General features: G+C 38.7%; 1 protein-coding gene across 6 annotated transcripts in view; it reads right to left on the bottom strand.

The window, feature by feature from the left end:
• Positions 1-17,105, bottom strand: part of EPHA6 (EPH receptor A6) — a 932,734-nt gene that overhangs the window by 25,850 nt on the left and 889,779 nt on the right. For all 6 annotated transcript variants that reach the window (XM_036916570.2, XM_036916571.2, XM_036916572.2 and 3 more), the window contains one exon: positions 5,745-5,894. In XM_036916570.2, the coding sequence (XP_036772465.1) occupies positions 5,745-5,894 (150 nt within the window). The remainder of the gene's footprint in view (positions 1-5,744; positions 5,895-17,105) is intronic.

The following is a 17,105-nucleotide window of genomic DNA, read 5'->3' as shown; positions in this document are numbered from 1 at the left end:
ATCAGTGAACTGGGGAGGTGGAATTTGAATCCAGATCTTTCTAGCTCTAAAGCAGTGGCTCTTACACTGGGAGTGATTTTGTACCCCTCCTCTGACTGGGTAATGTCTGGGGACATTTTTGGTTGTCAAGACTGGGAGGGTGCTGCTGGCATCTAGTGCATAAGACAGGCCCAAAACAAAGAATTATTCAGTGCAACCTGTCAGTAGGTCAGTCATTCTGAGATTGAGAAACCCTGCTCTACAGCTCTCAGAATCTTTCCAATATGCTCCCTATCTCCCTAGAATATGGTGATGCACAATTTAGTATTTTGGTGCCATTTGATTTTGCAGTAAATAAAGCTGCTCTTGAAGACAACATGTAACAGAGGAAGCTTGGCATCTCTGCCTCCATGCTGTATTTGTCTCCTTTGCTGCCTTAACCTTTGGGCCAAAAGGAAGAAAAAGCAAAGGGGCTTCTGCTCAGCCCTGGAGCCCTCCACTTGTTAATCATAAAAAGCAATTTTGTTTACAGTTTGAAATTTCTGCAAATAACTCCTTACCCAAAGCTTGCCTCTTCCAGGAGATAGGGAAATATGTATAAAAATAATGATGGCCCTGTCAAAGAGTTTTGGGAACACTGTGACTAAATCAAGGTCAATGAGGGTAAACCAACCTAGGACACAGAGTTTCTCAGCTCTCTTTAGATCTTGCTGGTGCCCAGATGTCTGCAGCCTTCAGTCACCCACTAACCTGCTCCCTCCCCTTTTCTGCCTTTCCTAGCATAAATGCAGCTTGCAATGAACCCTGAGTTAAGCTGGTGCTTTAGGACATCAGTCCATCATCTTCTGGGTCTGTGGCTTTCTGAATAAAGCTGTTTTCCTTGCCCCAACACCTTGTCTCTTGACTTACTGACATGTTGTGTGGTGACTGGCATGAGCTTGGACTGCATAACAAATGTATCACAAAAAAGGACAATACAGTATATCTCTGGTAGCACAACTGCTTTCCTTTGGGAACTTCCTCCCTTCTTCCTTCCCTCCACAGGATTATGGGAAACTGTCAATCACAGGCTCTCCGCCCCCTGCCTGCAAATGCAAGGCCACTCCCCAAACCAGGTGGGCCAGTCATAGTACCCACTTCCCTGGCATGGTTTTGGTTCAGAGTGGCACTGGGCCCTAACAGAACCAACCAGAGTCTTCTCTGGGATTGGTATATGAATTTTCACAGAGAAAAAGTCTCATTCTCTGAAGTTGCCAAGCTGGCATGCTGAGACCTGGAGCATAAAAGAGAATAGAGCAAAGAAGAACACTTTTGCCGTAGGAGAAAATGTGGTCAATGGCCCCACCATAGTGCTAACGAACAGGCATGACCTCCTGGGCCCAACCCTGCTGAACTACCTTCTTAGTCCTATGAATGAAAAAAAGTATTCTTATTTGAGTTAATTTGCATTTCTGTCACTTTATAGTCAAAAGAAGCCTAAATAATAGAGTATGAATGCTATTTTGGCATATATTTTAAAAATATGCTGCATGTAAGCAATGATGTTTCTGTTAAAAAAAAAAAAGGAAGGCATGAGGTTACACTTGAGGAGTGGACATTTTACTTAGGGGCAGGGGTAAGATGTAACAAAGGCCAGAATTTACCTCCTCACCTACACAGTGGGCTCCCCAAGAGTGAGGACTGGGTGTCCTAATTCTCCATCCTCACCCCACATGCACACCTGGCCCACTGACTGACATGCATTTAAGAAGTAACTGCTGAATGGCTAAGCAGATGGCGCCTGCTGTTAGCTACATCTTTTATGGACTGGTCCTGTGCACTCTGTATTTTCTCATTTTCTTTCCCTAATGTACAATATCACTGACCTTTGGGAAACTTACTAAATTATTCACTAAAACAGATCCTGCAAACCCAGAATTATTCATTATAATAAAATATGCCTTCATCTACAGTATTGAGGGACTATCTCATAAAAACTATCTGAAAATTCCTAAACTCATTTAAAATCTTAAAGCATTTTAACATTCCATATTTAAGCCTAGAGCTTAGTTAAACTCACTAAAATGTAAAAACCTAAAATACTCAAACAGAACATGGTTGAATTTTTTTGGTCTGAAACATTACTTTCCTTATGTAAAATGCACCTTGGCTAACACAACACTATACTTTCTTTGACAAAACAAATGAGAAATGCAGAGCAAACAGGAAATAACTAGTATTTGGAGAGGAACAGCTGGGAAAGTTTTGATTAAGCTATATCTGCTTCCAAACAGAAATTCTGGTTAAAGGATCTGTCACAGATATGTTGACTTCCAATATGTTAAGCTAAACAGAATTTCAACGTTCTTTACTGCAGCAGCAAAAAAAAAATATTCACAAGGTACATAAAAGATTTTAGCTCATACTGCTTTCCTCTAGAATTGTATTGATCTGAGGACTTCAAGGATTTGGCTTTTTTTTTTTCTATAGAACTTTTTGTCCTCCTGTTTTCAGATTCTGGCTTTGGTAACCACTTTCAGAGCATGAAAATATCTTCTTAGTTCCTACTTGGTCCTTGAAAAACAACTAAGCTTTGAGTGGAGAGAGCATTGAAGTTCAGCCTTGTGTCATGGGCACTGGCAACCTCAAATGAATGAGAATGGGCTTAATAATGTTGGGAGTCTATTACTGGCTGCATCGACTTTTCCTGGTTCCAGATATAGTCTTTGTGGCCAAATGAGGTTTAACAGACAGAATCACTCTCTAAATGGTCATCCTGGACACAGATTTTCAATATCCATGGCCAGAATGGCTGGGTAAACTGCTGGGCAAGATACCTGAAGGGAGGGGTTGACAACAGGGCTTGGATTTCTCTAGGCAATGATTAAGAACAATTTACATGGTGGTCTACATCGACAACTATACATTTGGGCATTTTCCTCAGAAGTTGCTCTTCTAAAAAATGTGTTCTAGTGGCCTGATATTTTCACTTATACCTGCTGTGCTCTGTGGAGGTTCTATGTAATTCTTGGCACCTCCACAAATATTCAGGAATGTCTTAAACTTCCCCAAAGAACAATTTGAATCATTCCTTTGCTGAGATAAATATGATAACTATTTCTCCAGAGATTATGAAATCATAGCATGCTACTGTTAAAAGGGATATTGAAAACCATCTAACCCAGTCCTTTTACTATCTTTATCAGTCATGAAACCAAGACACTTAGAGAAGTGAAGTGACTTTCATGGCTGAATTATAGTCTATGTAACGATGCCATGGTTACTAAATTGGGGGTATGGGGTACCCCAGGAAGTAAGATGATAATCTAGGGAACAGGAAATATTTGGGACTTTTCTTTATGTTTATTTATCTCATCCTACATATAGAAAGACTATTTATGAATGTCCAGTAAGAGTGACTACTTATGACTTTTAAGACCATAATATAATGACTTATATAAATTAATTTGGTAATATATCTATTTAAAATCAAACTTGTAGCATTTCTTATCCTCATCTTTTGCTTTTCTCCCCCCAAAGTAGTGGTTACTATGCTGTATATCATATCTTTTACTTATTTACTTTGTTTACAGTCTGTCTCCCTCCTGCTGGATTGCAAACTCCACGAGGACAAGAAATCACTGGCCCTACCTGGGGGGCCATGCGAATTGTCAATCAAGCCACTGTGAATGAAGCAGCTATTGTCTCTTGTCTTCTCCTTGTCTGTGACTTATTGTAGAAGTTTATTAGCATTGTCTCCTAAAATCACTATCAAATTAGGTATGTGACTTCAGGGGAATTGTGTCCCTTCTCTACGCCTCAGTTTCATAACCAAGTTGGACTTGGGTTGGAAGAGATAGTCTTTATGGTCCCTTCCAGGTGTATCATTTGTTTTCTGTTGTATCTCTAGGTCCTGAAACAGGGAAGGCACCCAATACATATTTTTAAACAAATATATTAGTACATTAGTTTTTGTGTATAATATGCAAATAAATACACATACATCAGCTGTGAATGCTCAGAAAATCTTTACTGGTCAGGATATATTATTAGTAAAGCTTGGAGCCCTATGAGTTAGGCAATTTTTTATCTCAAGTTTGTCAGGTAACTGGTTAAAACAAGGACTAAATAGGGTACCAGTTAAGGAGGGTACCTGAAGCAAAGTCACTTTTCTGCAGCTGAGATTTAACTCATCTGGAAGAGGCTTTTTATTCTGGAGATTTGCTTGAATAGCCTATTTTAGTCTTATCAAAGTGGAATGAGTAGGCAGCACTGTCTTGGGGTTAGAGTAGAACAGGAAATATAGTGACCGAATTCAGGGCTTCCACTACCTTGGATAATTGGCTCTAAAAAAAAAAGATGAATTCCTCTGGGGACAGAAGAGATGCATTTCTGCCTCTGAGATTCGATTTTAAGAAGAGATGGAGAGACAGTCACAAATTATCCCCCAAAAAAGCCCAGTGTCAGGGAAGAGCAATGACGTCCTTCAAATGAAAGTCCCTGAAGAATAGCAGACTCTCTGCAACTTTCTGGATCCAGAAGTCTGTGGGGAGCAGGGCAGAAGTTGCTAGTTACACCACGCTCTGTACTTCAGGGCAGCTGCTGTGCAGGACCTCGCCACATTGGCTTTGTGTTGTAATGCTGCGCTTTGGAGAGCGATGGTTGAGCAGCATGTATGACCTCAAACCTGTGCCAGGTAGGTTTCTGGACCCGACATTCTCCACAGCCAGGAGGCACCCACAGGACTGAGCAAGACTCCACTTAGAAAGTAATGCCATACGGCAGGGAGAGACAACAGCCATGGTGAGCTCACTCAGACCCAGTCTTTCTGTGCCTGGCAGTAGGAAAGGACACACATTCTCTGTCACTGATAGGTTCTAAGATACTTGGACAACTTGAGGTTAGATGGAGGAATGAGGTGTGAGGTGTGGAGTCAAGCAGTTGACTGGCAAAAAGGAAAGACTTGACAATAGTTGCACTCTGAGTGTTTTTAGGGATTTTCTATAGTTACATAGTCTTTGTTTACACCTATGAAATTCAGAATCACATTAGAGGTGATTTCCCACTGTCAGTGTCTCAGAAGCCATTAGATACTTTGGGGAAGGCAAGTGAGTGGACAAAGTCTGAGTCCTGCACTGAGAAAGCGGGACAGAAAAATGCATTTCCTGCTCTGACAGCACACTTATTTGCCTTGCCAGGGCAAGGCATTTTCTGACTACTGTCTCTGTTGCTTTGGACAGGACTTTGGGGTCAGATTTGTTAACTATCCTGTTCTCTAATATTACTCACCACCAACGTACTTTTTATAGATGAAACAGAAACAAAACAGATTGAATAAAGGGTCATCCGTCTCCAAAGAACCACACTAGATGACACGTATTGATAATACATTGCCTGAAAGCATTCAATCTTTTTCTACTAAGTGATATCTATTCTGAATTAATTTGTTCTTTACAGTGATACATTAAATTGCCCTAAAAGGTAAACATTACTCTTTGGTTTTTTGTTACTTGAAAGTCCAGGCTCCTGCATAAGCACAATGTGTGTGGAAGTCTCACTTGTAAGACGTGCAACCAGTACACTCTTGTAGCAAAGCCCATCCGCCTCTGTGACACCAAACACAGCTCAGAGTGAAAGTTTACTTAGTATCTCAAACTTAGCCAAAGACCCTGAACAACTCTCAGGAAGATAATGCTAATCTGAGCATGGGCACAAGGTGCATTTTCCCCTCAGTGCTAACATGTTTATACTCACAAAATAGCAGTTTCAATATTGGTAGCACTTACATCTTGGTTAGACATTTCCCAATAAGGTCTCTCTCCATAGGACATGACCTCCCACATGACAATGCCATAGCTCCATGCATCACTTGCTGGAGAGAATTTCCTGTAGGCAATAGCTTCTGGGGCTGTCCATCTTATGGGGATTTTCCCACCCTGCAAAACAAATTGGAGATTTCTCAGCTGGCTCACAGTGTACTAAAATCTGAAGTGGCATTCCAATTAAACTGTTTTTTGTTGGAAAGATCTAAATATTTCTTGATAGTGTTGGCATTTCACATATGAACAAAAGGAAAACCAGAGAGTTAAGATGTCAAATATTTTTCCTACAATAGCTATTCAGTGAAAACCACTTTAATGGGAAATAAGTCACACTTCAGAAATATTTTATTTCATTCATTAGAGAAATTTATTTTCACTTTAGATTCACACAATTAAACTCACCATTTGAAGAAAATTCCAGATTATAGGACATTAAAACTAAATATCATCCAACATTCATTAACCATTGTATTGCATGTATAACTAATAATGATAATAAGTTCTAACTTAAGTGGAGACAAATGGTTAAATACAGAACTGAAACATCTCTACCAACTCAATGTTTGTCAGAACTTCATTTCCTTTCCCTTTTTTCCCTTTCATCTATATTACATTTACTTAAAAAACAAACCCTTGAACATTATACAAGATTATACGAAGGATAATCTTTCCTTAGAGTACTTTAGGCTGGTTTATATTTTTGTTCTTCAGCATTCAAATTAACATTTGAACATATTAAAGAGATTAAATTGCAGAAATTTAATCTGTACTGTTCAGGTATTAAAGTCGGATATTGTGTTATACTTCCTTTTTATCAACATTTATTACATTTTATCTATTGAAATACTCTGTAAATTCCATTTTTACTGTAATGACAAGACTTAAAACAATTCAATCTGAAACCGTTGCAGCTCTGACCAGAGAATTGAGAGCCATCCTGCTGCCGCTAGATGGCGGGAGAGAACAATGAGCCGCTCCCAGTCGGGTCTCAGGCACCGCGGAGATGGCTTCTGATCGCAGAAAATGATGCTCTCTGTTCCACAGTCGGAACCCACTGCAGTGGAATTGTTTCATCACGATCAGCACTTTCATGATCACAACATCTGATCACCCACTGCGTTCAAAGTCTGGCGTTAGGGTGAGTGGGAGTGGAAGGAAATAAACGGTTCATTCTTTGTCCCTTGAAATTTAGGTTTAACATCTTTAAAGGTGAAGCCATTAATTGAGTAATCCAAACACTAGTTATTTAGTAATCTAAACACTATGTACTTGAAAAAAGATTCATTCGAAATAGGCATCATTAGCTTTCTGAACGCAAATGAGATTATTAACGGAACCCTTATTTGTAGTCTTGTAGAAAGGAATGGTTAGAAGGAACCTTGGGAAAAGTACCTTGAATTCAACCCCCAGTTTTTACAGGTGAGCTGACTGAGCCCAGGGTTTAGAGATTTCGATGTTCCTTCCCACATTATTAAGCACATAATATCTACTGATGTTATCATAATTATGTTATGGGTCCCTGAATAAAAAGATGTAAATACTTCAGCATGGGGAAAAGTCGGGCCAAACTAACTTTAATGTCTTAACACTAAGTATCTATGATCATATATCACAGTATGAAGGGAGCCTGAAACCTGGGGTTTTCATGCTTTGGAGCAGCACCAAAATAAGAGCAGGAAATTAAATTCACAAAGTTGGCAATAGCAGTTTAAGAGTTGAGCTGGAGAAAGAAGTGGAAAGAGGGGTATTAATTCTAGTGTGGTCTTTTACTTCACGGGGGCACAGGAGGCTCCGTTTGCAGCCTTTGCTTTACGGCATGTTTGTGACTTAAGTGCTTCAGTCCTGTGGCTCTGTGTTTTGAAGTCACATGACTCAAGCTCAAGCTTGTTTCAACTATAGAAGCCACAGTTCCAGAGAATAAAGGCCATTCTGTAGATTTGACCTCAGAACAGATGCAAGAGCAGCAATCACATCTGGCACTTCAGATTCTGGATCTTTGTCTTTTCTGGTAAACAATTTGTGGAAGTGTGAATTTCTAGTCTGCTGGGCTGTTCCTTTGCTAAATCTTCGAGTTTCGTTAAGACAGGCTAAAAAACGGAGTTAAGTGTTATTTTATGTACATTTGCTTATAAATGACATCTCATATAAATGATTCACACATAACTTTATATTTCAGATAACTTGATATTGCATATAAATGATAACTTTATCACTTTCCTTCCTAAGATTTTATTTTCTTCCTCAAGGGTAAGATATTTCAGAATGTCTGATTAATAGTACCACTACCTGTTATGGTATGAATTGCATTCCCTCAAAATTCACATGTTAAAGGCCTAATCCCCAATGTGACTGTATTTGAAGTCAGGGCTTTAATGAGGAAATTAATGTTAAATGAGGTCGTAAGGGTGGACCCTGTCCAGTATGGTCAGTGTCCTTATAAGAAGGCAGACAGATGCCACACGGGTGCAAGCATAGGAAAAGGCCACGTGAGGATGTAGCAACAGGATGGTCGTCCGCAGGCTGAGGGAGAGGACTCAGGAGAAGCCAAAGCCAAACATGCAGACCTGATTTTTGAGGTCCAGTCTCCAGGACTGCAGAAAATAGATTTTTATTATTTGAGCCACCCAGTCTGTGGTATTTTGTTATCACAGACCTAGCAGACTAATAAACTGCCCATATAACAAAAAATATTTTTTCCTAAGATGAGCAACATGGCAAAATGGACAGTACATCTTTATTTCAAATTTTATTCCAAGTGTCATCTTGAAATGAGAAGTGTGAGCTAGAATAAATCTTCAAGTATGAAAAACTGAGACAGTAGTTTTAATGTAGAAGATAATTCTAATTAACCAAAATGCATGGTAACATGAACCTGACAGAGTGCACAAAGTGGAATAATTCTGAGCATAAATGGGATGGAGATAAGGAAGCATTCAAATTATTTTTTCTACTGGGAGGATACATACTAGATATAGTTTTATTCTAAGTGCAAGAAGAGACAGAAAGGGGAGGTCCCTGAAGATTACCATATGGTTTCTACCCTACTTTAGAGGATACACAGAAATCTCATTCTTTTTTACTTTTCCTTTTTTTTAAAAATTGAATGTACCAACAGAATTTTGTGGCTTAATCTCATCTACTCATTTTTGCCCATGATCCTGCATCATAGATGAGGTAATGCACTAAGGTATTTTTTCTCAAAGCATTAACCATCAGATGCTTGTTTCAGGTTTCAGGAATGAATAAATAGTACTTTAGATTTGAAATAACAATCATTGGAACATTACATGTTGTTGCTTTACCATATGTTTGTGAGAAAAAAAGTTACCAAAGATGCTAATCAAATGACTGAGTATAACTGAGACACCTCATTTACTAGTACCCCCTTTATGCAGCAAGCTCAATCACTTAGGGAATAAAGGAGAACCAGAAGCAAGCAACCACATTGCTACTGCAAAGGTTGTTAGCAAAACCTTTTTTTTGTTTTTCAAGTCATAGTCAGAGCTTGTTGTCTAATAAATGGGTAGTGGGTTTGTAGCAGAAAAAGTGCTGAAGAGGCAACCAGAAGCCCTGTACACCATAACCCTATGGCCCCTGAGTGGAGTTTTAGTATAGTTGTATTTAACTAACATCTGAGTTTTAGAACCTAATCCTCTAATCTTCAGCAGAGGGTACAATCAATTGAGCATAGTAAGGTTATAGAAGCTTACTACTGAAACCAAATGGAAAACTACCGTTGAGAAACAAGAACACTTCTCTCTCCATTTCTCATTCACTGGATTTGATGGTTTTCTTAAAGGCAAATGGTTTGAATAAGACAACAATCTGCTTGCAGACTTGTTATTTCCTCTTAAATTCTTTTACTTTAAATTTTTAAAATTTTTTACTTTAAATTTTTAAAATTTTAAAATTTTTAAAATTTAAAAAATCTTTAAATTCTCTGTAGTACCCAAATTTCACTGAGTATGAGAGTTACCATGCAGAAAACATATATACTATGATTAAAGAGTAAGGAATTCCTAAAGGCAATTTTGACTCAATTATTTTTCTTTATAAGCTGCAGATTCAAACTCTAGAGAGATGCAACTCTACTCTAATCCATTGTGTGACCTTGGGCAAGTCCTAATTCTGAGTCTTATATTTCAGATTTGTACAATGAGGGGATTTAAATTAATGACCACAAGATGGTAAACTATAATGGGTTTTAATATTTGCCTATAGTTTCTCATCTCCCATTAAACTGTCAGGAGAGGGGCCATGTGAGTTGGTTCCAAGATCAGGTGAACAGACAGTCTGAGGACAGATGGTAAAGGAGATAAGCACACTCGTGTTTTACGTCCATGACACTAACTAATGGTCATAGTGATCATCCCATGTGGGTAAAGAAGAGTTAAATAATTTAATCATTTTTTGCCTAAGAAAGTAATGGAATGAATAATACATCTTAGAAAAGTATGGAATCGGGACATTGACTTTTACTCCTCTTCTGATTTTTGACTCTTGATGAATTAAAATACTCTCAGTGGGTAACTCATTTAGAGTTTAGAAAACTCATTATATGGAGACTTACTGATATCAGATTGAAGAGTGATTAGTGTATGTCCTGAAAGAGTACATTAGAATTTCTTGTCAGTGGGATTATCTGCGGCAGAGGTGGTTTGGTTTTGGAAGCACTGGTGGAGGAAGAAGCAGCATTATGGAGCTTCTGCCTTAGTCACTATGGTGTCCTGAGAGGTCACAGCAAAGCACGGGAAGATCTCCCACACAAGGGTTATACAGACGTCCCTCACTAGGGGGATAATTCTTCTTTCTCCTGGGAATACTGATCTTAAGAAATAAGTTCATATCTGAGCATCTCTTTCTAGTTTGTATTCCCAGACCAACAATTACATTATTACAGTTCTCAGCTACGTTACAGCATGTAAGCCTTTTAAGACTCTGAGAGACATGTGCTTCCCTCCTTCATTGAGGCAACTTCACCAATCTAGGGCAACTTCAATGCTGCGTGGACTTTTATCGTTTTATGAAATATGGGGATAATATCTGTCCTTCCTTGAAGAAAAACTGAGGAATATGAAGAAATCAATTCTTTTGCAGTCACAAAAGAGATAGCTTATCATATTTTAGCTTCTAGGTCACATTTACCACATGGATTAAATGAGAGAGTACACATGAAGCACTCTTAGCTGACAACACACACACACACACACACACACACACAGCAGATGCTCAGGAAATGTTATTTGTTTCCTTAATGTATGTATTTAAAATATGTCTTTTATTTTTGGACCTTCTTGGCTTCCAGCCCAGACCAGCATCCCAGTCCCTTCACCTGGAGTCACAGATCCACCCACTACATTGCCTGGGCTTTAGGGTGATTTTCTCAAACAAGGGGTGTGAGGAGCCAGAGGTACCAAATCAGTTCTGCTGACGGACAAGCTCTGACTCAGTGGCCTTGTCCAGTTGGAGAAAGTCTGGGTATCTTGGTCCAGCAAGTTTGGTCCCAGGCCTGCACTCCTGCCGCTGCCCCACCAGTGCCCTTCCAGGACTGAAGACATACCTAATTCACCATATTCTTTCATAGGGAGAATTCTGTCATCAAAGGACAATATCTATGGTTGAATGTTTGCAGCTAGATGTCTGCCTACAATTGGACCTGCCTGATAATGATTCTTGCCTTTTCCTGAGTATTTCTCTTCACTTTCTGAGGCTGTGAAACACTGGATAAGTTACAGACCTTCTCGCCTCAAAAATACATGTATGGACTCTCTCACATATGCACACATACCACACGGTTTTGCATCAGTATTGTGGGATTCACAGATACCAGATTTAGACAGTCTTGCTATAAGCAAGGGACCCTTTCATAAGAACCAATTTTTATAGGATGATAAGCTCAATAGAAATTGATGGTAAACAGCTTTTTTTTAGGCCACAAACATGAAATAAGCTGGTATTATACTTTTATATGAGGCAAAGACTTCCTGACAGTTGTTTCTTATCCTAGGCTTTCACTCCCTGTGCCGAGGACCTTTGTGAGGTCCCAGGGTCCTGGGTTTTAATGAAGCCAGAGCTCACCAACTGTTTGGCCTCAGGCTGCAGTTAGGTCTTTTTTTTTTTTTAAGTGAATCTAAATGCCTTCAGACAGGACGTGTGCCTCCCGGAGCACCACCACTCCACTCTATTTCACTGAGTCTTTCATCGATACACTTGACCTACTTCCATTATCCTCCTGGCTCCTGTAGGCATTGCTGTCCCCGCACTGCCACTCTAACTTTAACCCACCCTCCCTGTTCTGATTATGAAACAGACAATTATCTACTTTTGAAATTTATTTAGACCATATTTTTCATAAAGAATAGGGACAGATGAGAAGTGATATCAAATAAACATGAATAGCTGATTTACCAGTTTTGTTTTCCTCTCTCTAAAAATACATGTTTACCATGGAAAGACTTTCTCATTGTGCTGTCCTCACACTATCTACCTGGAACCACACTTCATTTTTATTCATTGTCTAAATGTATAAACAGCTCAGTGAATACTAATTTTTTTTTGTTTCTGTAATAAAAGTGCTTAGCGTGCTATTCAAAGCCTCAAGAATTAGAATCCTTTTCAACTGCGTCCTCCTAAATTGCTCCTGAAAATAATTAATTGCCATCTATTTCTCAGTACTCTCTTTCAATGAGAACATAGGTGCTACATCATTTTGTGAATACCACTATTCTGGGGGACATCTGTTAAATTATATTTTCTATTCCATCCTTAAGGTAGATAAAGACACAATGTTACTGTAATGTGCAATAATTAAACATATACATTATTATGAGCATTACCAGTGCATCTAAGTGTAGGCAACTTAAACACCACTGACAGTATAGGCAGTTTTTTCAAAACCTATCATTCATTATGGTTTTACAAATATGCTGTATGATAAGGTCCCAAGGGGATAGCTGATACTGATAGAGTTAAACCACTATTCCACTCTTCTCTGGACAGTAGCACTCTGCTTCTATCATCTCTGTCCAGTTTCTCTCCATTTTTTCCTTTTTAATCTGGTTCTGCAGAAGACTATCTACCCCTCTTTTCCCTCCCAGTGTATTTCAAAAAGGTTTTCTTAAGCTTCTCATCTATAATTTTTGTGGAAAAGGCATGTGGAAATTAGCACAGAAGTAATCATTTAAAAAAATGTACCACATAAATCATAAAGGGAAGAAAAGGATTAATTATTTGGGGCCACTAATATTGAGACATTTAATACATTAAATGCTAATTTAATATATACAACAATATAATTCTTTCTCTATACAGCACTCGAGTGTTTACAATGTGTTTTTACCCAAATGGCCTCAAATTGCTGCATACCACTAATGAGTGAGTCCTTCGGTTTTCTTATCAGGTTGCCCCATGAGAATAATACTAATAGAAAGCAGTGATTAATACTCACTCCATCTATCTCCATCCACATTTGGATGCTATAATTTTGGGGAAAAATTCAGATCCTTTCCTTAGGAAAAGAGACTCCATAAAATGAGGTATGAATAAAATGAATAAAATAAGGTATACTAATATTATTTGCAATCCTGTTTGAAAACAAATATTCCAAATGGATGGGGGAAGTGTATAGAACTCCGGGGCATACACAGTGATGATTCTCCTAAACCCAGGGGTGCTTACTTTAGGGGGAGTGTGCAATGTGGAGAGAGAAAGTGACTGTGGAGCCAAGTGCCTGGCTTCTAATTCTTTTTCACTAATCTGTTGTGTGATTTTGTTTAAGTTATAGATTCTCTGTAAATTGAGGGAGTTGGATTGTGTAACCTTGTGGTTCATGTGATGGTTTAATATTCTGTTATTTGTTAATATGCCTAATAGCCCAGTGAATTAAGCAAGAAGGAACAACCTCCACTTCTAAGGAATGTAGACAGAAAGGGTTCGTGCTGAGCTCAAATGCTTTCTGCATCATTGTTATGCCTGCAGGCACTTTATACAATAAGTCAGACTCTTTCTGACAGACCCACAATGCTGTGACTGAACACAGATATTTGAGAACCAGGTCTTCCCTTTCAGCTGTTGCACGAAGTGTTGTGATACATCAGTTTGGAGTGGAATTGCGACCTCAAATTACCCACTGTCAGAAAGGCTAATTCTGAGTGTAACCTGAGGAGAAGAAACTAGGTGACATAATGATATCTTTACAGCCAGCCTGTTTGGTACCAGTCCTCAGAAGAAAGGGATGGTTTTCCGAAAGACCAGGGAAGCATTACTCTATGGGAAGGGCAGGACTGGGGGGCGCACACTGAATGGTGGATGGGAACTTGAGAAACATCTGGAAGTACATGCAGCTGGAATTACCAAAACAATGTTTAATAGAAATAAATCTATTTTAACAGCAGACTTGGGTGAGAGAATTACTAAAATGCTAGTGTAAGTTTTGAAGTTGGAATAAATTGTTATACAGAAGCAGTTTTCTTATATCCTCAGCGTCTCAGCTGAGAAAAGTCACACAGTCAAACCTTTGTTTATTCCATTGCTCCAACACAGAAGGCTCTTACAAACTTTTCCTTTAGCTCCTAGTCTGTCCATGACTAAAGTGAATGCTCATCTTGTTCTTGCTTGCCTGTAACACCCACTACCTGCCTTACTCATTTGGCACTTAGCATCACGTACCTTCTATGAACTACCACCTGTCTTTTTAAAAGGTGGATGCACTGTCTTCCCAGAAAGGCTATAAAAATCTTGGAGGGTCTTTTATTCTTCTTTGTAATCTACCATATTTAGCATGGTGCTGTGATTATAATAGGAATTTAATGATTATTTGCTGAGGGGATGACAGGATGGAATGAATTAGGCAAATAATACAAAATGAAAAACACAATCTCAGGACCATATTATGTAAGTGGAATTTAAATTTTGCTTTTTAGTTCCTTCTTAGTCATCATTATGAACTTAGTTAATGATAAGGAAAAGAAGAAAGAAATTTCCTGATCTGAATTTTCAGTTTATAAAGGGCATTACCCAGACAGGCACTGTAGGTCACTAGTGACCTCTCTCTTTCCCTCCTTTCCTCCTTCCTTCCTTCCTTCCTTCCGTTCTACCTTTCTTATTCTTTTTCTGATAAAATACTTTTTAGAACACATCTCACATGCCAGGTGCTTGAGTCACAAAGGCATCCGCCTTGTCCTCAGGGAAATTATGTTGCCCTAGGAGACACACTGATGTAAACAAATAAAGGCAGCACAGAGGGTAAGGGTTCTAACTGAAGTCTGTACAAGACCCTTTTGGTGGCAAAAAAGGAGGATTGGCTTTTTGGGTAGTTATGAGGAGAAGCAGAAAGATGTCACAATGGAAGTAACATTTTAGGTAGAGTTTAAAAGAAAAGCAGGAGCTCGGCTAGTAAGATAAAGAGGCCAGGGTGGAGAGAATGGTGAGTTCAAAAGCACAGCATTTTACAACTTGGGATGTGTCTGCCACTATTTCTGTACGCAACATTATACACAGTTTGGTTTGATTTCTTATTGTTGTTTATTTGTTTTCACCCTATTTTTTTGTGGCTTAAATATCTTCATCACATGGTAAAAGTGAGATAAGTAAGTTCTTTTTGAGTATAAGAGGATGACAGGGATCCTAGACCTCTCTTTTGACCTTTTGCACTAAATGTCTGATACAAAAATAAAATTACTTTTAATTCTGGTGGAATTACCTGCAATAAGTGTGTACAATCATGCATCATACCAAGCAGGTTGTAAGGTCTAATTTTAGTTGCATAACATATTCATTGTTTTATAGCAGAGTTTCCCAGTGAATAAATTTTGGAAAAGCAATGCTTTAAAATAGGCTACCAGCTTGTTTTGCTCAGGCTTAAGTATATCATCTGAGTTCTGAAGCCTTGGTCATTGTAGACAGCAGATGGCTCTGGCGGACATCGCTGGAACAACATGACAGAACCTGGATGTTCTTGGCTGAGGGTAGAATGAAGCAAGGACTGATTTCTCTCATCTTCAAATGATATCACAAGCCAATGGAAAAGTTTTTTTAAAAAGATGTCTATCTAGTAAACAGGGTGGGGTCTTCAAAGAGATCAAATGGATTTCTATGAACCCTGTCCATTTCTACCTCAAATGTCCCCTGGTTCTTTCTTATTTCACTCTGTACACATTTCTATTTCTGTTCCTTTTCTTTTGTTCTCTACTGTCCCGTTTTCTTTCACTAAGCTCTTCTTGCCAACAAATATCCATTGTATGTACAAAATACAAGTTCCCTGAGGCAAGGACTTTGCCCAGTTCTCTGCTGTTTTCTCAAAGCTTAGAAATGAGTCTGAGTCTAATAGGTACCCAATTATTGTTAGTTAAAGAAATGTTGGAGATGTAGCATAAGATCATGACAGGGCTTCTCATTTACTGGGTGATAATGACACATAATAAACGATGCTATGAAGGCGAGAGTAAGAGAAGGCCTCCAAGAGAAAAATGATGCCCATGCTTGGACCTTATGGAAGATTGGTGTTAGATGAATAAAAGGGGTGGAAGAAAGGAAAAGATCAAGGATCGGGGAGGGAAGACTGGTCTACGTCAAGAGAAGAGCAGGTACGAAAGAGAGGACATGGCAGATGTAGAGGTACTGGGAGACGTTGAGTGCAGTTGGAGAGTAGAGTGTGAGGTGGGGAGGGGCAGGGAGAGACAGAGGCCGGAGTAAGCAGGGTACAGATTATGAAGGGCTTCTTCCATTTAAAGAATTTGGACCTTTTCTTATGGCAATGGAAACCACTGAAGGCTTCCAGCAATAGGGTGGTAACAGCAGGGGTTTTGATATTTATTAGATTATTTTGGCTACATTGGTATTGCTGATGGGGGAAGGGAATGAGCAGAGGGAAGCAGGAGCAGAAAACCTTGCCATGTCTAGGAAGTTAGCAGCATTATTTAATAATTCTATAGTCATGACACATGACACCAATTTTTTATACACTGAAGACATCTATTTCATTCCTCTCATATTTGCCATATTCCAGAGAAGAATGGGATGACATTTATTTTGCTTAACAGATATAAATGGAGAGTCCAAATCAATCATGTAAACATTGAGGGAGGAATATTTGAAAACCAATTTTGGAAAATTCTCTTCTCAAAGACCATCATATACTATAGAAGCATGTTTATATACACTTCAAATTTATGTATTAAAGCAAATCCTCTAGGAATCTGTTAATTAGCCTGGAAAATTTATTATAATATTTAAAATTAATAATGCCATGTTTAAAAAACAATCTACCTTTTATTTTCTCCCACTTAATCCATAATGATTTTTGTGTGATTTATTTGGTATTAAGTT

This window comes from Manis pentadactyla, chromosome 1, assembly GCF_030020395.1.
Source record: "Manis pentadactyla isolate mManPen7 chromosome 1, mManPen7.hap1, whole genome shotgun sequence".
Lineage (NCBI taxonomy): Eukaryota > Metazoa > Chordata > Mammalia > Pholidota > Manidae > Manis > Manis pentadactyla.
Note: the sequence above shows the minus strand (reverse complement) of the source record. Positions and strands in the feature narration are given on the sequence as shown.